Raw genomic sequence first — 26727 nt, forward strand, 5'->3', positions numbered from 1 at the left:
GTTGATGTAAGTCTCTCCAGGCCTCTCTGTATTCCTCCTGCTGGTCATTTCTTACCGAGCAATAATATTCCATAACCTTCATATACCACAATTTACCCAACCATTCTCCAATTGATGGACATCCATTCATCTTCCAGTTTCTAGCTACAACAAAAAGAGCTGCCACAAACATTTTGGCACATACAGGTCCCTTTCCCTTCTTTAGTATTTCCTTGGGGTATAAGCCCAGTAGGAGCACTGCTGGGTCAAAGGGTATGCACAGTTTGATAACTTTTTGAGTATATGGACCGATTTATTTTTGATTCTGATACGGATCTATCAACCTCCTTTTCTATATATTTACTTATCTTTCTTTGTGTAATTATATATATATTTGTGTATATATATATATGTATATATATATATATATAATTATATATATATAATTATAATTATACCTATCTGTATACATGTATGCATCTATGTATGTTCCTACGTATGTATTCCCCCCTCCCCCCACCCGCCGTCCTTTACTAGCCACATTCTTGAAGTGCAGGGGTTCTATAGTCCGACGTGAGCACGTTCTAACCAACGTGACGTGTACCCTCACTACTTGGTAACGGGACGCGTCCCAGAGGATCTAGAGTGGGCTGCGGCCCCGTCCCACAACTCCGTAGGATGGGTGCCTGTTTGTATGTTCAACAACTAACAACCTTACTAACCCCCCTCCTCCCCCCGTGGCATTATCAACTAGCCAGGGGGGATTTGGGAGCTGGCATCAATTGGAGTGGCGAGCTCGTGGTGTAGGTGCGGCGGCCACGACAGCAGCAACACAGGGCGGGAGACGGGAGGGCTGAGTCTCGGCAGAGGACAAGCCGGCAGCGTCTCGCGCCCCCCTCCACGCCCCAGCCTCCTCCCCCCACCCTTCGCACGCTAGGGACCGAAGCGGCTGGCGGCCTTGAGCCTGCGCAGTGGGAGCCCAACTCCAATTGCGGCTCCCGGGACCGAAGATGGCGGACGCCGGCGCGAGCGGCAGCAGCGGCGGCGGCGGCGGCGGCAGTGGCAGCGGCGGCAGCGTTGGCAGCGGCAGCGGGACATCCCTTAGAGGGATGCGAGAACAGTTGGGTGAGGAAACCTGGCACCTCGAGCTCGGTCTGAGAAGTGCCAATTCTCCCCGTTCCCTTTCCCCCGGACTGGGCTCTGTGGCGGGAAGTTTCGGGAACGCTCTCACCAACTGGGGAGAAGGGAGAAGTAACTTTTCCTGCGGTCCCCAGCCCTGCCAAGTCCTCGCCTGCCCTGTCCTCCTGCAGCCCCGGCCTCGGGCTCCCCTGCGCCTTTCCCCTCACCCCCCACCCCACCCCGGGGCCACGACGGCCGGGGCTGGGCTGGGACGGGAGTGGTGGTTGGGGGGGGAAGGAGCCGCCCGGGGCAGACGGGCTGACTGACTGACGGGCTGCTCGGGCGGGGTCCGCGGAAATGCCCCTCTCGAGTTGGAGGGAAACTACCGGTCGTCCCCTCCCGGGCTTCTCCTTTACGCTAGGGCGGGACAGAACTGGGGGGCGGCCCGGCGTGCGGGCTGTGTGAGGCCGCCGCCGGACTCTGCTGGAAACCGTTATAATGCTGGCCGGGAGGCGCTGGCAGGGAGGAGGAGGAAGCGGGACCGGACGCCCGCTCTCAATAGAACTCGGGGGAAAGTGCGGGGGGCGGCGGCGACTGAGGCGCTGGGGCACGGGATGGGGGGGGGAGAGATGAGTCCCTCTTCTCCCAACTTTCCCCTCCTTTCTAACTTTGCTTCTCTCCCACCCCAAGTTCCTCCTCCCCCAATTTTTCTCTCCCCTCTAACTTTCCCTCCCCAACTTCCCCCTTCTCCCCAAGTTTCACCTCCTCTCTCCCCCCACTTTTCTCTCTCCCCAACTTTCCCCTCTCCTTTCCTTTTCCCCATGTTCCCCTTCTTCCCCCTTTCCCAACATTCTTCCTCTCTCCCCTCTTCTTCCTACAATCCCTCCCCCATCCCATCCCCCGAGTTGAAATAAATCAAGGTAAAAGCTTTGGGATGAGGCAGGTAAGGAATGACTTCAGAGTCCCTTTCCCATTTCAGTGTCTTAAGCTTCTAATACCCTGCTATTACCTCCCTCCCCCCAAAGTTCTAAAAAGTATTAACTGCAGGGAGTGTGGGTGCTGTTGCAACTCCAGGGTTGAGATTAAAACTATTCTCTGCTCCCCTTAGTGGGTTGTGTTTTTTTTGTTTTTTATTGTTTTTTTGTTTTTTTGTTTTTTGTTTTTTTGTTTTTTGGTTGTTGTTTTGCTGCTGCAGCATAAGACTCATACAATACGTGCTGGCTCATTAGCCAGATTATCCATGTGGTTCAGGTCCTGAACATTTCTCCACACACCTGAAGGCTTTTCTGAAATTCTGATAGTTGCATTTCTGCCTGTTTTCTAGAATAGGCTGTTTTCCCTAAGAGGCTGAACTGCATACTGGTGTGGTGGTGGTGGTGATGCTTAGTGTTCCTTTTAACTGTCATTGTGAATTGCCTGTAATCTGAATTTGGGTGGACTCCTTGAATATATAGAAAATCCTAGAAGGTATTTATTTGCTTAAGAATTTTAATTGGGCGGGTCCAAAATTTAGTGAAATTGAGCTATTAGAATTTGGGTTTTGTTTTGTATATGCTTTGGAGATAGAATATTCCTCTCAGAAAGAAGTGAGAAGTAGAATGTGTCCTTAAAAAAACTAAGGAAAGGCATTTTTGGATTTGGTCTGTTCACCTAGTTTGTAATAAGGTTTGATTTACTGATAGATACTTCAGGCTCTCTGACATTTGGTTTGTGTATCTCGATGACTGAAATGGTTATTTCAAAGTCAATGTGCCAATAGTCTGGATTATCCCCAAATCACTTATTTGATACTTAAAGAAGATAGTGTTTTATTGTTGTTGTTTTTTAACCATGAGGTTATTGTGGACATTAATAGCTTTTCATACAAACCAAAAAATAGAGCTACATTGTAAACATTAAACTAAAGGAAATTTTTCCTTCTACTTAGCTTTCCTCTGTGTGGGGGATAGATAACATTTGCTTTTCAAAATGATACAAACTTTTAGCATCCGGTGAGCTTCCTTTTCTCCTTAGTTTCTGTTTTTTTGGCTCTTAGCTTCCAAGAGAAAAAAAAAAATAGTTGTTGTAAAAGGTCTGTTCCAGCAACTTCTGGTCAACTAATGGTAATAGTAGAGATTTTTGTCAAGTGAATAAATTTTAAAAGTAATAATTATGTCAATAGAAATTAGTTGTCTAATAGAAGAATCATAAATTGAGAAGGGACCATTGAGGTTGTGCTTCCATTTCATTTTATACAGGAGGAAACTGAGGTCCAAGGAATTACAAAATAACTTATCCAGGGTCCTATAGATAGCAAATAAAAAAAAGTTTGGATTCAAATCCATGTCCTCTGACTCCAAGATCATGGTGTTTTACATACACATGAGGACTAATTAAAATGTCACGCTATTTTTGTTGGTTCCACTAATTGAATAAAGAATATTAGAAACAAAGATTTCTGATATTCTTTAACATATTTCTTTTACAAATAATGCCTACAAAATTTAAGTAAATTAATCATTTGTTTAAGGTCTTTTTTTGTGTGCTATCTTATGTCTGCATAGGAAAAAAAAATGAAAAAACCCAAAACAAAAAAATTAGTAACCATAAAGTTTAAATCCCAACTTGGACAATGTACTTTTTCCTTTTTTCTCTATCCATGATAGGAGTCATAATCTTGAAGTGAATTATAGCTACCACCCTTTGTATGCCTTTATATGGCAGAAGATCTGTTTATTTTGCAGTTAGCAAAGGTTGTCTCTTTTAAAAATTGGAAATCCAGAATAATTTAGGATCACTGCCTTGAGCATTGAGTTTCCAGAACATCAGCCAGCACCATTGCATTGTATCAATTCTTTTCTCACTATGTAAATCTAATGTTACTAACTTGCATTATTTATCTGGGATTATACTTAGAATTATTTTTACAGTGATGGGAAAGGTATCCATACGTTTTCACTTCTCCCTTTGTGACTGAGAGCAAAATAAATGAATGGGGTGGAGGGTAGTCTCTTGCCATGGATGAAAGCAAAGCTACTCTCTTAGAGGTGGGACTCATTACTATAGGCTCATCCAGAGGATGGTCTGATGAATCGAGCCAACTAATGGGTTATAGACAGTAGTCAATGTAGTGAAAAAACATTCCAAAGCCAGTTATAAATGATTTGGGGACTGGTTTTGCTATACTATAGTTCTTTCTTGTTCAGGGCAGAGTAAATATTGGCTGCTAGCGTTGACTTGAAAATATTACTTCTAGTGGTGAGCTAGGCAGAGGCAGTCCACCTCCTTTTTAGTGAACTGTATTTTGAAAAATAAGTCAAAGTAAAATGGAAAAAAAAAAAGCAAAAACCTAAAACCATGGACCAATTCTACCATGGGCTCCAAAGCATATCTCTGATCATATTACTCCCCATTGCTACCAAATTATGCCTAGATTAAAGCCTGACCTTAAGGATCTTTCATAATTTTGACCCCAATATACCTTTTCAACCTTCTAGTAATTCATTGTTTTTTAACAAAGTGGTTATCTATAGAGCTTTAAAAATTAAAAAAAAAAGTTTCATACAATCTGGTTAAGAAATTAGTGCAAATATTATTTTCTCCATTTTATGGATGATGGAACTAAAGTTTGGCGTGCAGTTAAATGACTTGTCCTTGGTCACACATCTAGGAAATATCAGTGGCAGGCTCTGAACCCCAATGTTTCCACTCAAGTCCAACCCTCTTCATTATATGATGCTTCTCTCAGCCATATCTCCTCACATGTCTTATTTCCTAGCCAAACTCAACTCATGCCCTGGTTGATGCCTTGGCCTTTGCTATTCACCTTCACCTTAAGTATCTACTCTAGCAGTTTATCCCTATGTGCGATTCCCTATACCTGGAATATCATCTGCTCTAGAAATCTATCTTCTTGTCAAAATTCTGTCTGTCTTTTAAGGCAACATCTAAAATATCGTCACCTCTCTTGCAGTCTTTCTTCCTTTCTCTTCTCAACTTTTATTGAAGTCTTTGTGGTACTTATATTTATTTCTATAGATGGTTTGCCTTTTCTGTGTATTATATTTATTTCTATAGATGGTTTGCCTTTTTTTGTATTCTCTTTGTTTCTATAGATGGTTTGCCTTTTTTTGAATTCTCTATAGATGGTTTGCCTTTTCTATTACTATAAATTCATTAATTAAAGGGCCTGTGATCTCATTTTTTATCTCCCAGAGTACATTATATAAGAAACATAATGAGGATGGAACTGTACAGTTTTGACTTTTCATCCATGTAAGAATCCATCCTTTCTCCAACCACTCTGGTAAGGAGTTAACCATTTTTCTGTTTGAACACATCAAGAGCCTGGAACTTGGTATTTCACAAAGCAACCCTTTACTTGTTCAAATAATTTCACTTATTAGACATATATCTTCTTATGTTGAACTAAATAAGCTCCTATTATTTCTGATTATGTGCTATATAACTTTGTTAAATTACTTAGAAAATCTACAGCTATTACTTTTTTGCCTTTAGAAAACTCTTTAGAATGGAGCTTCTTAACCTTTGGAGGCTGGGGGGAAAGGGCTTGCAAACTTGGATAGAAAAAAAAAAAATCACATCGTTATTTTCATTAGCTTAATTTTAGAATTTTCTTTGAATATTAGGCTTTATCAGGTCACCAAAGATCTACAACGCAAAGTATATTAAGAACCCCTGCTGTGAAGTCATTGGTAAGATGACAATTACCTTTTGTTCTGGAGATGCTGATTGAAGCAGATGAATGAACAGGTTTGCTTCAGTAAATAGCAAAATGCAGGTCTTTTTAGACCTCCCATAAGTGGATCAACAGAATATTGGGAGAAAAAAGGGACCTTGACTTAACTGTATGTTTGTTTTCCTTACCTTTTCATTGAAATTTGTCAACTGCTTTTAGAGACAAGTAGCATGGTAAATGAAGAGGTGACCCAAAAGTGAAAGCCTTCCCATCTAGTAACCATTGCTTTAGCTCTTACAAATTATTAGGAACTTTTCTTTTGGTTTGTCCTTTGGGACACTGAAACTGCAATACTAGTATAGCTGATTTATGCTTAGCATCATTTGCCAATTTAAGAGAAAAGAGAGGGAACAATAATATAAGGATCATGAGATCATAGATGGTCCAGGATGGGACTTTAGAGGTCGTCTGGACCAACCCTCTCATGTTATATATTTGAAGCTCAGCTCCCAAGGAGTTATGCACTTGTCTAAAGTAAGGGAGATAGTAGCAGAGCCAAGATGTAAAACCAGGTTTTTAAATCTGAGATTTTTTTCCTATGGTAACTTACTGCCCAAGAATGATGGACTAGTCTATAATATCCAAGTTTTGAAACCCATTAAAAAAACATAAATCAACATTAATGTTGTAAACACTTCCCAAACATTTATTCTTGTTTTTTTTTTCTCTGTCTTCTTAGCTCATCTGTGCCCCATGGCTTAAGCTATTGTCCTTATGTGAATGACTGCTTATGCAAGGAGCTAGTTGTGTCATTCTCCAAAACATCTGTGGGTCCTTATTACCCACTGAGTAAAGTTCAAAATCCTGTGCCTACTTGTGGAAGCAGTTTGGCCATGAATTCCTCCTTTCTCCACAGATCTGATAAGTAGACTATCCCTTGCTCTTCTAATTTGCTTATGTTTAAATCATGAACTCATTTTAACCTTTTCTTGGTCTAGGGTGTTAGATGTTGGTAAGTGCCTAAGTTCTGCCATACTGTTTTCCAATTTTCCCAGAAAGTTTTGTCAAATAGTGAGTTCTTATTCTAGAAGCTTAAGAGTCCTTGGGTTTATCAAATGCTAGATTATTATAGTCTTGTTGTTGTGTCTTGTGTACCTAACCTTTTCCATTGATCTACTACTCTGTTTATTAGCCAGAACCAAATGGTTTTGATGATTGCTGCTTTATAATATAGTTTTATGTCTGGTATGGCTAGGCTATCTTCCTTTGCATTATTTTCATTAATTCTCTTGATATTCTTGACCTTTTGTTCTTCCAAATGAATTTTATTATTTTTTCTAGTTCTCTAAAGCAATTTTTGGCAGTTTTATTGGTATAGCACTGAATAAGTAGATTGATTTAGATAGAATTGTCATTATATTACCTTGGCCTACCCGTGAGCAATTGATATTTTTCCAGTTGTTTAAATCTAACTTTAATTGTATGGAAAGTGTTTTGTTATTGTGTTTATATTGTTCCTATGTTTGTCTTGGCAAGTAGACTTCCAAATATTTCATATTGTCCACAGTCATTTGTAAATGGGATTTCTCTTTTTATCTCTTGCTACTGGGCTTTGTTGGTAATATATAGAAATGCCAATGATTTATGTGGATTTTTTATTTTATTTTATTTATTTATTTTTTTTTTTTGCTGAGGCAGTTGGAGTTAAGTGACTTGCTCAGGGTCACACAGCTAGGAAGTATTAAGTGCCTGAGAGTAGATTTGAAGTCAGGTCCTCCTGACTTCAGGGCTGATGCTCTATTCACTGCGCCACCTAGCTTCCCCGGGTTTTTTTATTTTGCATCCTGAAAATTAATTGTTTCTATAAGTTTTTTAGTTAATTGTGTAGGCATTTCTAAATATGCCATTGTAACATCTGCAAAGAGTGATAGTTTTGTTTCCTCATTACCTACTGTAATTCCTTAAATTTCTTTTTCTTCTCTTATTGCTAAAGTTAACATTTATAATATAATATTGAATAATAGTGGTGATAATGGGCATCTTTATTTGACCCTTGATCTTATTGGGAATGTTTCTAGCTTATCTCTATTATATGTAATGCTTGCTGATGGTGTCAGATGCTACTCATCATTTTAAGAAAAACTCAATTTATTCCTATGTTCTCCAGTGTTTTTATTAGGAATGGGTACATCTTATTTTCTTTCCACTAAGTTCTTCTCTTCCATCCAATGGCACCACCATTTTCCAGCATTGCTTATGTGTTTATTGTGTCATTCTTAACTTCACCCTCTCCCCATATCTTGTTAATTCTACCGCTGCAATATTTCTGTATTTCACCCCATCTTTTCCATTCCCACTGCTATAGCCCTTATCCAGATTCTCATTACCTCTTGCTTAGACTGTTGCAAGTCACCTAACTTGTTTGCTTATTTCCTATTTCTACCAATCTTTATTTCATCTTTCATACCAGTCAGATTCTCCTAATGCACATCTTTAATCACATTAACAACTTTTTAATCCAATTAATAGGTTCCTACCTTTTCTGACAAAAGAAAAATTTAGAGCTTCAGAGTACTGTGAAACTAACCCTTCAGTTGGTCTCCCAGACCTTTAGTAGTTCTCTGCTGCTTACTGAATAAATTCCAGACTCCTTATCTTTTTTTTATTATTATAGCTTTTTATTTACAAAAAGTAAGCATGAGTAATTTTTCAATACTGACCCTTGTGAAACCTTCTGTTCCAACTTTTCCCCTCTTCCCTCCATTTCCTCCCCTAGATGGCAGGCAGTCCAATACATGTTAAATATGTTAAAATATGTAAAGTAAATATGTTAAATAATAATGTATACATTTTTACACAGTTATCTTGCTGCACAGGAAAAAAATCAGATTTAGAAGGGATGTAAAAATAATCTGAGAAGGAAAATAAAAATGCAAGCAGACAGTAACAGAAAGAGTGGAAATGCTATGTTGTGGTCCACACTCATTTCCCCATAGTTTTTTTGTATAGTGTAGCTGGTTTTCTTCATTACTTAACAATTGGAATTGGTTTGGATCATCTCATTGTTGAAGTGAGCCACGACCATCAGAGTTGATCATTATATAGTATTCTTGTTGAAGTATATAATGATCTCTTGGTCCTGCTCATTTCACTTAGCATCAGTTCATGGCCTTTCTGAAAATCATCCTACTGGTCATTTCTTACAGAACAATAATATTCCATAACATTCATATACCACAGTTTATTCAGCCATTCTCCAGTTGATGGGCATTCATTCAATTTCCAGTTTCTAGCCACTACCAAAAAGCTGCCACAAACATTTTTGCACATTTTTCCCTTTTTTAAGATCTCTTTGGGGTATAAGTCCACTACAGATTCCTTATCTTGATGTTAAAGGCCTTTCAAAGTCAGTCTTGACTCAGCTTTGCAGCCTTTTTATTCACTTATATATCTCATCACTGCTTCATCATTTATCTGAGCTGGACCAGTCACTATTCAGTAAATATCTAATGCCTATTGCTTTTGTTCATTTTCTTCTCTTCCTGAAATATCTTTCCTTCCCCCTTAGCCCCATCTCTGTCTCTTGAACTTCTAGGGATCACTTAAGACTGCCAATATGGCTTCCCCTACAAAGTATTCTCTGAGTTCTGATTTAGAAGTGATATGGCTTTACCTAGTGACTTGAATATAACATTATTCTTTTAGCACTTTAACTATATTTTGGTTTTTGCCTATCAGTGTCTTGTCCACAATGTTTAACACATATTCTTTGAGTTGAATTATACTTCTGCAAGGGGTCAAGGCTTATTTATATTTCTGTCTCCTATAGCTTAATATAGTATTTAAAGGTGGAAGTAGTTGTGGTTGTAATGGTGGTAGTAGTTGTTGTTACTTAAATGTGGGAATGAATGGATGTATGTCATTTAAGTCCTAGAGCCACTAAGTTATATAAATATTTGGATTGAAATTGATGACAACTCCAAATTTTTCTCTTTAATCAGGTTGGGACTCAACTTAATTATACAATTGGTACATACCAAAAAAAAGAAAAAATAGCTATTTCTGGAAGCCTTTGTGAATTGTAAGAGTTGTGTACCGTAGCCAAAATTTATAGACACAGGAAAACAACTATCTATTGACTGGTTAAATAAAAAGTGACCTAGTTCTAGTCAGCAATGTTATTTTTTTTTTTAAAAAGGATTTGTTATGTGCTTGTTTGAGTGTAGGGGGACGGTGGTAGGAGCACCTCAATTGATGGTGAGAAAGAAAAGGATTTAAAGGCAAGAGAAACATTCCTACTCTTGAGATGAAAACAAGCATATGAGGCTGAGCCAGGAAACAGCCTCTCACTGTGAAACTGATGAAGCTGTACCCCTCACATCTATCTGAACAAATACTTAGTACATGGTTCCAATTATTGTGCCAAAGGTTTAACTATATAAATGGAGGAAGGTGGTTGATTTGATTTGTTTTAAATTTTTCCAAATTTTTAGCATCCCAGAATTATAGATTGAAAGCTGGAAAGGACTTCAAAAATTATTGAACCCAACATCTTATTTTACAGATGAACAAATGACAAGGTCATGCAGCTTGTAAGATGCAGAGTCCAAGCTAGAACCCAGAACTTCTGACTCTAAATGCAGTGTTTTTCCCACTACATCACACTGCCTTTTCCAGGTACTACCCTGGTTGGCACTGTCTTGAAGGAGAAAAGTTTATTTGCATTTTGTGTCTGCTGCACCTTTTTCAAGGCAATTCTGCCGAGTCTTGTCTAAGTGGAAAACACTCTGCTATATGTCCTCTTCAATTACCTTAATCTCCTTTGTTTACCCTTTATCAGCTGAATGCAGGCCCAAGTAGGAAGCTTGAAGGGAAGTAAGTTGAATTCAGTTTCCACATTCTGCTACCTAGAAATATTAAAAAAAAATTTTTAATTCCTTCACTCTCCCTGTGCCACAGTGGGTATGAATCAACAGCAAGGAGAGAATAGCTCATTTTAGAGTTTTGTGTTGATGTGTTAAGAGGAGTGAGGGGTGAAAAGTAGTTCTGGGGGCAGGCTAAGGAAATGGGAGAATTTTTTTGCTCCTTGACTCAATGTGCTGACATTAGTTTATTGGAAATGTTATACTTTTTTCCCCAATCATGATCAGTTTATTAATTAGGTTAGCAGTAACCAATAAATTGGACCCCTTGTCTAAAAGATTAAAGACCATGTTTTATGACTTCTCCAAATGCCAGATATGTCCATTTTAAAAACTTTTTCAAACATATAAAGAAAATCCCAGAACAAGGCTTTTAACCTCTCTGGGTCTCAGTTTCTCCATGTAAAAAGTTAGAGGGTTTGACTAGTGGCTCTCTAATATAATTTTCAGCTTTAACAGTCTGTGATTTTATTCATCTCACTGTCCATCTCCATCTGCTACCCTCAGAAAATGAGGCCAAGGGATTAGTAATGAAAGGTCCTTCTTGGGATCTCTAACTTCTTTCTCTGCCCGCCCAGAAGCAAAACATTCCTCAAACCAACAAGGATCTGTTTCAATTCCTCTTTAGTTCATAGGATAGAGATGTGTAAATTTTCCTTTTGAAGTCCTCTCTTCACTTCTTTCCTCACCTCAGTTTTTAGATGTCCTTAATACTACCATAGAAGCTAAGTTCCTAACTGGGACTGGGTTTATTTAGGTATGTAACAAGTAGGTCTAGAAATGTAATGTGCACACTTAGAATTTGAGGGGAAACCTAATGTTTTAAAAACACTATTGTGTTTTCTTGCTGCCATGCTCTGGATGTTTTGTAATACATCTCCATGCTTCCCACTGTATTTATCTCTGAGAAAGTTTCCAGCACGGAAATGTATTATGTTACTTTGTTACAGCTTTTTCTTTCTTCTTTCACTTTATCTATTTGTTCGGGGTTTTTTTTTTGGGGGGGGGGCAATTGGGATTAAGTGATTTGCCAGAGGTCACACAGCTAGGAAGTGCTAAGTGTGGGAGGCAGATTTTGAACTCTGTTCCTGACATCAAGGCTGGCGCTGTGTCTACCATCTAGCTGCTCTATGTTTTTTTCTTTATGGACATTGTTTACTTTGTTTGGAACTTGTTCACTATTCAAAAATAGTGTACAGCAGTGAGTTCCTCCACCTTATCACGTATCCGGACCCTTTTTGAAATTCAAATTTTTCATGGATCTCCACATAATATTGAAAAGACATTGCAAAAAAAACTACTTTGACTTGAACTCTTTTAAATGAATTTGGATTATTAATCACAGTATCTGTGTACCTTTGAAAAACAGAAATACATGTTACAGCATTCATTGTATAGTATAAAAAGAAAAAAATTAAAAATGAGCAAACATATCTATGTTTGCTCATTTTTAATTTTTTTTCTTTTTATTATGAACTTAACATGAATATTTCAAAACAAAAACAAAAAAGAGTAACAGGTGAGACTTCTTTCTTGTACATACAACTTGTTTGGAGTTTTTTTTTTTTAATTCAAATTTAATATAGTAGCAGCAATAACCCCGCTTGTCTGTTTTTCTGAATGACTTTGTCTTCTCTGTATTTTTAGTCATTGACATTTTCTTTTCCTTCCCTCCCTCCCTCCCTCCCTCCCTCCCTCTCTCCCTCCTTTCCTCTCTCCCTCCCTTCCTCCCTCCTTTCCTCTCTTCCTTCCTTCCTCTCTTTCTTTTTCTCTTTCTGCCTTCTGTTTTTCTGTCTTTTCTTTCTTTGCTTTTTCCTTGTGTTCTCAAACTCAGCTTTCTCATCACCACCTCCCCTCTCAAGAAAAAAGTATGTCATGTTCATATCTCCACAATCAAGTGGACCACACTTCCCATGGGGTTTTCTTGGCAGATATACAGGAGTGGTTTAACATTTTCTTCTCCAGCAGATGAAGGCAATTAAGTTGTTTGCCCAGGGTCACACAGCTAGTAAGTGTTTAAGGCTGGATTTGAACTCAGGTTTTCCTAATTTCATACCCTGAACTTTTATCTTATTGAGTCAGCTAGCTGCCCCAACAAATAAATAGTCGGGCTCTGAAAATATGTCTCCTGCACCTTTGATCCATCACCTCCTGCCAAGGGTTGGGAAGCAGCCTTCTCCAATAGAATTGTGGAATCCTATTTTTGGTGGTCTTAATTATTGTAGCTTGTAAATTGTTGTATAAATTAATCACTTGACATTTCATTCTGCTTCAGTTTGTACAAATCCTCTTAGATTTTTCTGAATTTGTCCTTTTCATCATATCTCATACCATCTAAAGACTAGATGAATCCATCTGTTGCCTGATTCTCAGGTCCTTCTTCTAGGCCTCTGACCATGCTCAAATATCTGTGCCTTGCTGTAAGGCATATTATGGGACCTATTACCACTTCCCAGGGGATTGAAACTCAGGGGAGAAACTTCCATAGTCAAATCTTATTCTTTCTTCAATGGACTTTTCTCCAACCAGTGGTAACTCTTTCTGGATTCACTTTTAAATTGTCAGTATACTTCAATTCCCGTCCCAGTAGTTCTGAATCCCCAGCTGAGAACTTTCAGTTCCCATCCCCCTCATGACTGTTTGCCTCCCTACCACTTTAATGCCCCATTCCACATCTGCACATTCTTTCTGTCTTTTGGAATACTTGTTCCTTAGTCAGCAGACTTCTTTTCAACTTAAATCTTGGTTTCTCCCTTGTTCCATTTTTCTGGCACTTAAGGCACAGCTCCCTCACATTGACACTGCTTCTCTCTTTTGGGTCCCAGGTCTTTTTCTCTTATGGTCCCAATTTACTGGTCTCCCTGCCCTTCCCTTGAATCCATCTTCTACTCGTTTTTCATGCTATTCCCAGACTCTCTTCTACCACATTCACTAAACAATCTCTTTCTATTTGAGATTTATTTGTATTAATTTTATATATATGCCGTGTCTACTTCCTGTATAGACACAGCATAAATATAAAGTTTCAAAGTAGTTTGGGAGGAAGGATACTGGCATTTAGGATTTGGAAGGAAGTTCTGCAGAGGATGGCACTTGGGCTGCTTCTTAAATGAAGTGAGGACTTCTTCAGGCCAAGATAAGGAGTGGAGGAGTGATGAGGGTGTATTCTGGGATGGGGCCAATGCTTGGAGACTGGTGGTGTGTGTAGGGGACTGGGAGGAGCCCAGTTAAACTGGATTTCCAATTATGAGAGAGACTGTGAAGGCCAGTATAGATGGAAAATTAGGTTGCAGCCAGGTTGTATAGGCTTTACAAGCTAACCAGAAGAGTTGATACTTTATCCTAGGAGCAACAAGAAGCCTTGGAGTTGGTTGAATAAGGAAATCACACAGCATGATCTGGAAATGACTATGACCTAGACAATTTTTCCATTTTTGTCATCTTTGACTATCTGATGGGTTTGAGGTAGTACCTCAGAAGTGATTTAATTTTCATTTTTCTGCTTATTAGTGAGTTGGAACAGTGGTTCCATATGGTATGGTTCCATATGGAACATATGGTATATCAACCATATAGGTGGTTGATACTTTGGATTTCTTCCTTTGAGAGAAATGATTTTAAGAATTTTTAAGGACTCTTTGAGATTGGTAGAAATGCCTGAGGGTATTTTGAAACCAGGATTACAAACCACTCTACTGAGGAATTTAATTGCTCTCTCTATATGAATAAGTGAAGAGAATTGTCATAGTTTTGTGTAAAACTTAGGTAAATGTAACTTCATATCCAGAAATCTACTTCTGTGGTGGACTTCTATTAGGAAGCTGCACCCTGACTTTGTTTGAAATTTGCGCTGGTCAAGTAGAGAAAAGAAATGAGCAGAGTAATTGAAAAATCCCTTTCAACCTCTCTTCCTTTTCCCGATAATTACAGTTGATTCTCTTTCCAAGCCCCTTTGCCCTTAGACTGTTGACCGCTTCCTGTCTGGACATCTTTCTCAACAGGCCTTAAAAATAGTCCTCCCTCTTCATCCAAACCACTTAGAATAAGGTCTCTGTCTTGGAAAAAAAAAAGTCAGAATTTTTCTCTCTGAGAAGTCATACCAAAATTTGATTAACCTTTAAACCTTTAAAACCTTCTGTCCACATATTAGAATATGGACAGGTGCTGGTAAAGGAAGTCAGGAAATATGGGAAGAGAATAGCTAAGGGAATTCTACTTATGGGTTCTTTTGAGTTGGTAAGTATAAACTAATAATTCCAAGATTAAAACTTTCAGTTAAGTGACTCGCTTGGTTAGTCTACAACAGACAAATTATTTTATTTATCTATTTGGGGCCTTAGTTATTTTATCCTATAAAAAGAGGAGACAGCGGCTTAGCTGACCTAAGGTGCCTTCCAGTTCTGATAGTATATAATAGCTAGCATTTATATAACACCTAATATGTGCCAGGTACTATGCTTAAGTGCTTTATAATTATTACCTCATTTGATCTTTTCTGGGAGGTGGATGTTACTCTTTTCTTCATTTCACAGTTAAAGAAACTGAGACTCGGTAAATGACTTGATCAGGGTGACATAGCTAGGGAGTGTCTGAAGTTGAATGCAGGTGGTCTTGATAGTGCTACCTAGTTCTGTGGGTTCATTACAGACCTCACAGCCTGAGTCAGAAAATTAATAAGTGATTTGGAGCAGCGTAACTGTCTTGTAGATCTGCAGACATCCCCCAAAATCTCAAATGTTGAGCATACTTTAAAAGCCATAACAAATCTAAAGCCTTGAATTTCAAATGCTCCTCCTTTTATAGCAACTATGTGTGTGTGTGTGTGTGTGTGTGTGTGTGTGTGTGTGTGTGTGTGTGTGTGTATCTTTTTTAATTTATTTTGCCTGATTAGAGCACATTTAATACAGTCAAGATATAATTGACTTCAAAATTTGTCAGCTGGTGAAAAGTGACACAAATGTATTTTAGGAGGAGTTTAATAAATCCCTCACCTCTGAAGTAAGAATAAACTCACTCTTGGAGCCAAGCACCCTGTGCCCCATGGAAGCTGAATAAATTTATTTGTGGTGGCTATTTATTTTTCTGTTGCTATTCAAACAGGAGTAAGTATAAAATCAACTAATCTGTAAAAACAAGCAAACTAGTTTCCTGGGATAGTAAATACTATCAAAACCTTATTGAAGTTATGATTCTTCCATTTTTATTCATAAAACTTCCATCCTAAATCTTTGTCACTATTCCTTTTGCAACTGAATAAAATACTCCTTTTTTGGTTTCTTAGTTTTCTTTTTGTAGACAGAATTCTGAAGAGAACTAATATAGAGTTATAACTGCCCATTTTATATCTTTGACTTGAACAGGAGCAGCTGTGGGTGACAGTTTAGAATTGCTGAATAAGTATTGTGATTAGTATTTATCATTGGCATCACTTGAGATTAAGCTCTTTGAGATGATTGTTCCTGGGCACAGTTTTAGGAGATTATTACTGTGATAGAACTAGTTGTCATGGAGAAGTGATCTTCCTTCCAAGCTTGTTTGTCTTCATTGTACCCTGTAGAGAAAAGTCTTTAGGTAGGATAGTTTGAGGGGCATTTTAGAGGGGAAAGAGTTAGCATTTGATTGCTAGCTATTAATGATTTTCATTTTTAGAGGATTCAGTGTTCAAAAAAGATTTTTCATGTCATCTTTTTTCTATACTAAATGCTTCTAAAGACAATTTGTGTATTGTGATCTCCAATCCAATAACTCTTCGTTGTAATACAAATTGAACATTATTAGGTAAACAATTCCTCAAAAAAGTTTCTTCCCAACACATGTGAGAGTTTTACAAGTTTTTTCTAACTTAATATATTCATAGCCACTGTCTGTTTTTTTTTAAGTATTTTTCCAATGTCATATTTTCATTATATGAAAGGAGGTTGCCCAAACCTATTTTTACATTCTTTATTCAGTCCACTTTATCTAGATTCTTCCTTTAATTCCTACCCTCCTGTGGATTAAGAAGCAACATTATTTTTATATTTGTAGTAGAAAATAAGGTTGCTTCTTGGTTCACAGTGGATTTGGTTCTCGGGCATAGGGAGTGTCTTTAAAAATTCATTTTCCTCACAGATTAATGTCTCTTTCAAAAATATGGATCCTTTGTGGGTTGACCAAGCTTTTAAATGAGCGCTTTCCATGGGTTTAACCTTGACCTTCTAAAACTGTGAGCTTATATAGAATAGAGTAGTGTGTCTGCATTGATTACCCAGAACAGAGGTTCTATAACCTACCCTTGCAACTGACTTGCTTCCAGGCATATTTTCAGGGTTTGATTTTTAATCTGTAAGGCTTTATGTAATTTGAACTTTTCCTTATTTTGGGATTTAACTTTCTCTGAAGAAACTCACAAATGAAATTTGTGCTATCTTTTGCTAACAGCCCTGAGGTTTGAATCCCAAGGGTACCAAGACAAGTAAGTATTCTAAGAGAACACACTTGTCTGCTTTCATTCTTTCATGTATGCTTGGAGGCCTTGACAAATGAGTGATTTATTTCAGTGGATCAATGATCTCAATGGTGGAAGTGAATGATTCACACATTTAAAAAATTAAAGTCCGGTGTGGCTGATTATAATTCACTTTATTGTGGTTTTAATGGCTTACTCCTTGACAAGTTTGGTCATTTTTGCCTTCACAAGACTTCCTGCATCTGTCCCTTTCTCATCAGTCAAGGAGTTTCTCCGCTAGTTTAGGCCTCCATCATTACTTTTCTGGACTGTTCCATAGCCTCCTAATTAGTCTCCCTTCTTTTAGGCTTCCCCCCTTTCCAGTCACCCTTTAACAGAGCTGCCAAATGAGTATGTCTAAAATAAAGATTCGACCATGTTTCTACTCAGAAATCTTCAGTGGATCCTTGTTATTGCCAGGATAAAATACAAAATCCCCAGCCTGGCATTTAAATAAAGCCTTTTTTCAAGGAATTTTATATGATTTTGACATATAGATGGGTGACACTACGTTGGAAGGGAGAACCTTTAAGGTGTTGATTTGCTCTATACAATCAAATACTGTTTTATAATCAACAAATACTTATTTTCTTTCAGTTGTGACACTAATGCTCTGGTCTACCATAGGCTATTCTTTACAGAAGCTTGCCTCTTCCTTTCTTGTAATGTTGCTTTTTGGTTCTCTTCTGTTTTGTCCTTCACTTCTATTTTTCTGTACATGTATTCTGTTTGGTGAGTTTGTTGCTGTTGATTCAAGGTTTTATATTTTGTCAGTCATTTTGCCATATAGGCCATAAATTCTGCTTTCAAGATTCTTATTTATCTCTTAAGCTATTCAAACTATTTGTCTGGCAGTTATTTATTCAGAGATGTCTGAATGTATTTAGATGATCTAGAGGCTATCTTCCCTTCTGTTAATATCTTCCCTATTGGCTTATCTGCTTAAATTCAAGGTCTTTTATCCGAATCTTTGGATTTATTTATTTATTATTTATTTATATAATTATAGGAGTAATTTAATCTTTAACCTAAAATCTTTGGTGTACTCTAAGTGTTTTTCCTTTATATGAACCTATCACTTTCTGACTCCTTCAACTTTTGATGGTAGTTACCCAGGGCTGGACCTCAAAACTGATTCAGTTTCTTCCCATGCTGGGGAATTCAAGTTTTCTTGGTGTTAGTTTCTGTTCCTGTTGATTTCTGAGGGGACAGAACTGACCCTATTTAGGGGCCTGCCTTCTCACCATTCTCTTCTCCCTTCAGACCTACTGGAATGTTATACCACAGTTCTGCCCCTGTTCCTTTTCTTCCTAAGTTCTCAGAGTACTGCTACAGTGCAGAGGGCTGCCATATTGTAGTCTCAACCAGAAAAAATTTCTCTGCCTTTGGGTTTTCTGCAGCCTAGAATTGGGGTGGGGCACAGGGAATTCAGTTCTGGTGCATCCCTGTCAGAGTGGAGTGGCTGAGGGGGGGGGGGATACTGGGTGAGTCCATTAGGTTTTAGGGATTAACCTTCTCTGATGATTAGCTTATCACTTCAGGGTTCTTAGTGTCTTAGACTATGGAGATAGTTGAAATTGAAAACTCTTGCCCATAATTCCCATCTTGGAGAAATTTGAGATGGGAGGCTTGGAGAAAGTCTTTAGTATTATTATTGGTCATGTGACCAGGACCCCTGTTCCATTTTCATTCTTTTGTTGATGATATCCTCAATTTTTTTTTCTTATAAAAGTTTGACAAGGAATGTAGGGTTGGTAGGTCCTAATATTCTTTTTGTCCATGTTGTTAGTAATAAATAATATAGTTCATGACTTCCCCCCATGCTTCTACTGTCTTTCTTTCCTTTAGATTTCTTAAGAATTGATCCTGTAACACCTTGGAAATTGTGTTATCTCCAGCATGGTTCTCCTCTGTTCGTCCTTGATTGAGTCTGGCCCATCTGATTGGTTTTCCATTTCTGGATAGTCAGGGACACACTAGGCATTAGCCAGAAAATCAAATAGTGAAATACCTCATGGGGTTTGAAAGTTTATAGGAAAGGCAGTAAGGGACGGAGTATTGAGAAGGAGGGAACAGATCTGGAGTTGAGGCATTTAACTGTGAGGGATCCCTACTGGTCTCAGGCCTAAAAAAACAAGTTTTCTCAAATATCTTCATACACTTTGCATGTCAGAAACTGTATTCAAAAGCATTACAATATTGCAAGATGCTTTGAAGACTAGCTTTTGACTTTGCCAAGTTTGGACAGTCTCCTACTGACAAGATAATGACAACAGTGTTTGCTGCTTTGGTGTGCTATTTTCATACCTTTTTTTAAAAAGACAGATGTGAAAGAGAATTGAAGATTCTCATTTCTATGGTATGTCTAAACTCTTCTAAGCAAGTAGGGCTTTAATAAGAAAGGGCATCAGGTCAGAATTCTGCTTAAGCAAGTATTGGTCTAGTAGGAGGGCATCATCAAACCTTACAGATGAGGAAGAAAAATAGAAGCCTGTTCTTGTAACCAATCTTGTTGGTTTCCATTTTATCTCATCTACTACTGTCCAGAAGGAGACCCAGAGTCTAGCTCTGTGCACTAACTTGCTGAGGTACTGAGATCCCATTGGTTCCCTTTTCTGGGCCTCTGTTTCTCTCTCTACAAACAAGAATGTTAGATTAGAGATTTCTAAGGTTCTTTTCCATCACTAATGTTCTATGACTAAAAGTTAAAGCAACTGATGGACTTGTTAGCTAGATGTTATAGTAGGTAGAGGATGGACTTGTGGAGCATTGTAGTGCACATTAGAAGTTTTGTTTCTTCCTCTGGATGTTGCATGTTTTCTTTTGCTCTATAATCACATGGCAAATGAAACGGGACTGTACCTTTCAAGCCGGACTTTGGCCGCAGAGAGTCACTCACCTACATGCTAACATTGGCTATCCCGCAAGGCTAGCTTGTAACTAAAGACAAATGGTCCTGGGTACATGGAGTAAAGCAAACAGATTTCCATGAAGTGAAAGTCCACATATTAAATCCAATTTTCTTCTTGATGTCTGTTTTAGTTGCTGCAGCCCAAGCCGTTGCTGAAGAAAGAAGAAACCAAAGTGGCAGTACTACTATTCCAGTCCAACCTTCGCATATAAAGTCATCAACTAAGCCAGGTATAAGTCATGCAGTGTTTGTAATAGCTCTCAAATTGTTGTCTCTTAAATGCCAGTATCCTCAGTTAACTCTTTCTCCATTTATTTTTATATAGTGATAGATGGCTCCGTTTTGAAATCTGATGAAAGACAAAGACTGGCAAGAGAGCGTAGAGAAGAGCGGGAAAAGCAACATGGTATATTGGAGCTTCCATGTATAGTCTTATTCAAAATTAATTTCTGTGATCATTTCCAGGATGGCTTATTTGCTTTTTGCTCATGTTGTATAATATGTCTTACAAGTTATGAGATTGAAAACCCAGGGGGAAATGTTTGATTAAGTTTGATTGTTTAACTTTCTTAAAGAGTAATTTCTATTTTGGGAAAGAAAAGGAAGAGAGAACAGCAAAGTTTGACTTTAAGACCAAGATTTTAAAATTATTTCAATCTTAACATTAATGAAATGGAATGCTAGCGCAATTAATTTAAAGAATGAAATACAGTAACCAAGATGCTTAATACAGATAATACATATCTCTTTTATTTCTTTGCTTATAAATAATATCTTGCTTTTAGATAGTGTTTTTTGGTTATAAGGCACCACCTCTGATTAATTAGCATAACATATGGCAAGTGCCTTGACATCAGGCAGAAAGTCTGGTCTACAGTGCCAGCTCAGACACTTAATTACTTTAAGGAGCAAGCTCCTTAAACTCTCTAAGTCTTAGCATCTTCATGTATAACACACCATAAGCATAAGCACTATATAAATGCAAATTATTCTTTTAAAGCCTGGGTTAGAAAGTCCTTCGGCAGTGCATCGATGTAGAATGGAGGTGGGTAACTCTGGGTTCCAAAGCCTGTGGCAATGAAGTGCATGTTGCAGTCAGTCCCTCCAAAGCCACAAAAGCTGCAGTAGGGAAATTATGAGTAAATCTTGATGATGGCAATGCCCTCCCCCCAAGATGAAGTCCCAGTCGTTGAAGTATTGAATTAGGGATCTAAATGAGGAGTCCTTTTATAGCCAGGAAGAAAACAGCTTCTACAGTATCTGTTCTACCTCCTACCAAAATCACCTTGGAAAACTAGTATTTGCCTTCATCCAAATGAATTCTAAATTATCCTGTTTTTTGATGGAACAGTTCTCTAGAACAAAGTGGAAGACTTTTTTTTTTCAGACTGAACAGATGTTACCTAGTCATCTTATGTGGGAAATTTTGTGAACATGTTCTTTGTGAACATGTGTTCTGCTTTTGTCTGATATACTATCAGAATTACTCTATGACTGTAGAAACTAGAGTACTGAATATATTTTTAAAAGTGAAGTCTAGAAAGTGCTTGTTAATGAAAGTAAGCTTTAATTCCTTCTATTTCCATTTTGGGAGGCAGGCGAGGGAAAGTTAGTCTCTTTAAATTACAATATACTGGGCTGGGTATATTTGCTTCAGTTGAAATTAACATGAGTATTATACTCCAGTAAGTCATGCTATTTGTGATCTATATGTAGTTAAGTCTTTCAGTGGTGCAGATCACTACCCATTGCCACCTTCTTATGTGTGCCATTAAATGTTGTCAACACCTTTTTCTTAAACAGCATTTAGGCTTCCCATTGGCCTGTCTTCCTAGCCCAAGCTTTACTGATAATGCATCTTCTGGATATACTACTTCTTCTGTTCAGGTCATTGTTGGTAATATACTTTAGCTAAGTAATTATCAGCTCCCACCACCATCACTACCACATAGACACATCTTTCCATTGCCATTTTGATTCTTGGAAAATCACAGTTTTCCATGATTCACAGTCATATAACTTCACTAGTAAAACTATTGATGTTAAAAGTAGGGTTTTGTTTCAGGGATCAGCTCGGGAAGAGTTGCTTACTTTGCCAAAAGCCATCCAGCTTGCTCTCATTCTATTATTTCACTTTGGGCCCAGGCTATTGTCTGTCTTCAAGTGTCTGTTTACCATACATATACTTACTGGTTTGGTTTTTTATTTTATTTTTAGCTCTGTTAAGTTTTTGGTCTCTCTATATAGAGAGAGCTGATTCTGAAATGATTCTCACATTGATAATAAGTTTTTGCCTTTCTCTTTATAATAGTTTAATTTTCTGTGGTAATAATGAGAGTAGGACTTGTCCAATTCCTTCTCACTCTTTTTTGGTGAGGCACTCGGGGTTAAGTGATTTGCCCAAAATCATGCAGCTATTAAGTGTCAAGTATTTGAGGCCAGATTTGAACTCTAGTCTTCTTGATTCCTGGGCCAGTGCTTTATCCACTGCATACATTACTCAGCTTCTCCCTTCTGACTCTTTTTGGAGAAAGTCTTCTACAAAGTCTACAAGTCTTTAGCTTCTTTCTTTTCTTAATCCTCTTAGATTCTATTTTATGATGTATCTTTAGCCTTTTCCCCATGACCATGTTTCAGTCTAAGTCACTAGGTTTTACGGTATATATTGACTTAATTTAATGACTTGATGATTGAGTTTTTGGAATTTCTTTACCTTCTCTTCCTTGCAAAAGATACTAGAACATAAGTTACTTTGTTTTCCTTTTGCTTATGCTCATTATGAACAGTGCAAAATAAAACGCCCAATTGCCCTCTGGAATGATGCTTATTGTTGTCTTTGGACATATATTGAAACATATTCTTTCATTGCCTTGATTTGCCTTTTTAAGGAGAAACCTGTGAGACATTCTTCCAGTTAGCTTCAGTTTCCTTAAAGATTTCCTTTTTTCATGTTTAGGGAGAGTGCTAATATGCTTCTGTGAGGGATGTAGAAGACCCTTACCCAAAATGACTAGTCAGAGATCACTCAAAATAGAAAGCAGAAAGGTTGTTTATTAAAACCTCCAGAGGATGAGCCGTCCCCTCACAAGATAAGAAATAGAAAGCTTGTGGTAGGAGGGCTAAAGAATTAGTAAAGCTATATAGCTTTTATAGGTTCTGTTATAAAGGTTTACATCATAAATTGGGGAGCATTGAAGAATAGGTGCCCTCTCCCCTAATTAAATGTTAAACATTGATGCCAAAGGCAGATTAGAACGGAATGCTTTGTTTCCCTGGTTCTGAGAGGAATCATCAATCAGACTTTCAAATTTCAGATTCCTGAATTGACATCATTTAAACTAATATCGATAGCATTGAACAAGGATAAATGTCATCATCTCTGGTTAAATATTTCTAAAGTGTACTTATGTAGGTCACAGAGACATAGAAATAATAAAAAATGCAGAAAAAGAATTTAAACATTCTTTTAAGTTATTCACCTTATCTCTCCATTCCACACAACTTCCCCCTTGTAATATGTATTTCTTTGAAGAACTTACACACTGCTCAAAATCAGTTATGTTGTTTATCAAGTTCACCATCAAGATCATCCCTCTCTAATACATTCCAGCCTTTTCTCTGAGGAATCATCATTTTAATTGCATCTTCTGTATGCAATATTTTGATAGGGACTGTTGAACTATTCTGGTTACTAATGTAATAATACAGGGTAGACATAGTGGCAACAGGATAATACCACTGATTGCAATAACTTCATACCATAAAAATTGCTTCCACCAACTGTCTTGGAAACAGTTATCACAGAACAGATAGGCATTGGGCAGACATAAAAATACCAAGATAAATTAACAAAGATGACAATTTAGGGAAACTGAGGAACAACGTTACACACCCTTTCTGAATATTTGAATTATTGAATTACCTCCCCTAGATACCTGGGAGGTCTCAGCACCATAATTTTGGCCAACCAAATGTGAAGCAAATAAATCAAAAACTAGAAAATGCAAGGACTTACGGCAAGGGAAAGTCTTTTCCAGTTATCAGCAGTACAAAGGCCCTCATCTCATCCAGAGAATCAATTTGAGATGGACAGTTCACTGTTAGGTGGTCTTCAGTCTTTTGTGCACTTAATTCAACTTCTGCTTATATAGGGAGTAGCAGTGCTCAAGACAGCCCCATGCTAGGAGGGATACCCCAAGTCTGTCAGGCATTTCAAAGGAGGGAAAGAGTGGGGCCTAGAGTAGTACCACCTGTCCCCTCTTATAGAACAGGAACTGCTACTAGGATCCAGAAAGGATTTCTGAGCAGCATATGCACAATTAGATCATGTAGGCAGGCAAACCTCGAACTTGAGAGGCTTGATCTCAGTACAGCAATGTCCTTTGAGAATGCTGAAATAGTAGTTAAGGAACTGGGGTTTCAGGGCTGGAGACTACCAGTCCCAAGGCAGGTGTCTATATCTTGGAGATTTCCTAAAAACAGGCAATTAGAGAATAGTCCCAGAGCAATTCCAACAGAATAAGGGATCTCATAGTAAAAACAAAAAAAGGACTGCTTAAGGACTTCCAATTCAAGCTGAACTGGTGAGATAGGGGGTCAGGCAGAAGTACCTAAGGCAAAGTGAACAGAAAACTAAGGGTTCCCACTCTTTTAGGTATTTTGGGAAAAAATCCACCAGTTTCACTAATTCCCTATCTCTTCCTTGCCTTTTTTTTCTTAATGGAAAGGGATCATCCAAAAAAAGTAAATAGTCAAATAACCATCCCATATATAAATCCCAAGAGTGAATTAAAGTTCCTGTACATAACAGGAGGAATTTCCTAAAAAAAAAATCCCTCAAACAATTTCTGGAGTGAACATAGATATTATAAACATAACTTCCTTAATAGCAACAGTTACCAGTTTTAACAATTTCCATCCCAAATCTTAAACACACAATAATAGATGACCAAGTCGGGGTTTAACAGTCATTCATCAATCATTCCCAAGTCCCCCATATCAGCTGGCAGGGGCAATGGTCTCATTAAAAAACTGCTTCATGCTGATAAAGAGTGAAGTACTTGCTCTCAGTCCAAGCAGGGGGATTGATATGGTGTGCTGATAATGATCAATGGGCTGATCCAGGTCCCAAAAGCAGGTCAATATAGCTGTAATGTGACCAAAATCTGGAACAACACAAATCTAACAGATATAGTTGAGAATAGTCTGGAACTACTACAAAATGTGGGGAGGCCAGTATAGATTGGCCAGCAGTTCCTATGTGAAGGAACAAGTTTGTTTCACAGGACAGGCAGACAGCTATAGTCCCAATAAATAGCAGTTAGGTTTCACAGACCACTGTGCTAATTGTCCTCTCATTATTTAGAAGCATTTTAAAAAAACTTGAATATCCACAGGCACAAATATCCAGTAACAGATGACCAGGGTAAATACCCATTTGCCTAAGTATTTTTTTAATAGTTTTTATTTACCAGATATATGCATGGGTAATTTTACAACACTGACAATTGCCAAACCTTTTGTTCTAATTTTTCCCCTCCTCTCCGCCCCCCCCCAAGATGGCAGGTTGACCAATACATGTTAAATATGTTAAAGTATAAATTAAATACTATATATATACCTGTCCAAACGGTTGTTTTGCTGTACAAAAAGAATCGAACTTTGAGATAGTGTACAATTAGCCTGTGAAGGAAATAAAAATGCAGGCAGACAAAAATAGAGGGATTAGAAATTCTATGTAGTGGTTCACACTCATCTCCCAGAGTTCTTTTGCTGGGTGTAGCTGGTTCTGTTCATAATTGAACAAATGGAACTGATTTGGTTCATCTCATTGTTGAAAATGGCCACATCCATCAGAATTGATCATCATATAGTATTGTTGTTGAAGTATATAATGATCTCCTGATCCTGCTCATTTCATTCAGCATCAATTCATGTAAGTTCAGGCCTCTCTAAAATCCTCCTGTTGGTCATTTCTTACAGAACAATAATATTCCATAATATCCACATATCACAATTTATTCAGCCATTATCCAATTGATGGGCATCCACTTAGTCCCCAGTTTCTGGCCACTACAAAAAGGGCTGCCACAAACATTCTTGCACATACAGGTCCCTTTCCCTTCTTTAAGCTCTCTTTGGGATATAAGCCCAGTAGTAACACTGCTGGGTCAACCATTTGACCACTTTTTGAGCATAGTTCCAAATTGCTCTCCAGAATTTGCTTAAGTATTTAGGAAATAATGATTAGGTAATCAGATCATATATATAACCAATATATAACCAGATTGGAAACAGCAAGGTAGGATGTAATTGAATTGCATTAACAGTTTCTATTGACCATTGCTCTGATCATAGAAATCAGTCATAGGAAGAAAAAAATGCAAGAACATAACCTATAACATAACATAAGTAGTTAAAATTCAACCTTCAGCACAGCAGAGAGTGGAGCTTTAAAACTCCCAAATAGTATTAACTATAAGCCCAAATAATTTTACTTTACAGCCAATAGACCCCCAGACTCCTGAGAGCTTACCTCGAGTTTACATGTGTACATATCTTTCAGGCAGCGATGCTGGCCATCAGGTCTCTACTTCCTTCAATCTTCAATTCTGCTTTCCACTGAGTATCC

At 38.0% G+C, this 26727-nt stretch overlaps 1 protein-coding gene across 10 annotated transcripts in view; it reads left to right on the top strand.

The window, feature by feature from the left end:
- Positions 1-608: 608 nt before the first annotated feature.
- MAP7D3 (MAP7 domain containing 3) overlaps positions 609-26727 on the top strand; it is a 79784-nt gene continuing 53665 nt past the window's right edge. For 6 of the 10 annotated variants that reach the window (XM_074278456.1, XM_074278458.1, XM_074278457.1 and 3 more), the window contains exons 1-3: positions 609-1104; positions 20228-20326; positions 20422-20502. In XM_074278456.1, coding sequence (XP_074134557.1) covers positions 990-1104; positions 20228-20326; positions 20422-20502 — 295 coding nt within the window. In that variant the 5' untranslated portion in view covers positions 609-989. The remainder of the gene's footprint in view (positions 1105-20227; positions 20327-20421; positions 20503-26727) is intronic. The other 4 variants (XM_074278462.1, XM_074278464.1, XM_074278465.1 and 1 more) reach the window with 2 other exon arrangements.

This window comes from Sminthopsis crassicaudata, chromosome X, assembly GCF_048593235.1.
Source record: "Sminthopsis crassicaudata isolate SCR6 chromosome X, ASM4859323v1, whole genome shotgun sequence".
In the NCBI taxonomy this organism is placed as follows: domain Eukaryota; kingdom Metazoa; phylum Chordata; class Mammalia; order Dasyuromorphia; family Dasyuridae; genus Sminthopsis; species Sminthopsis crassicaudata.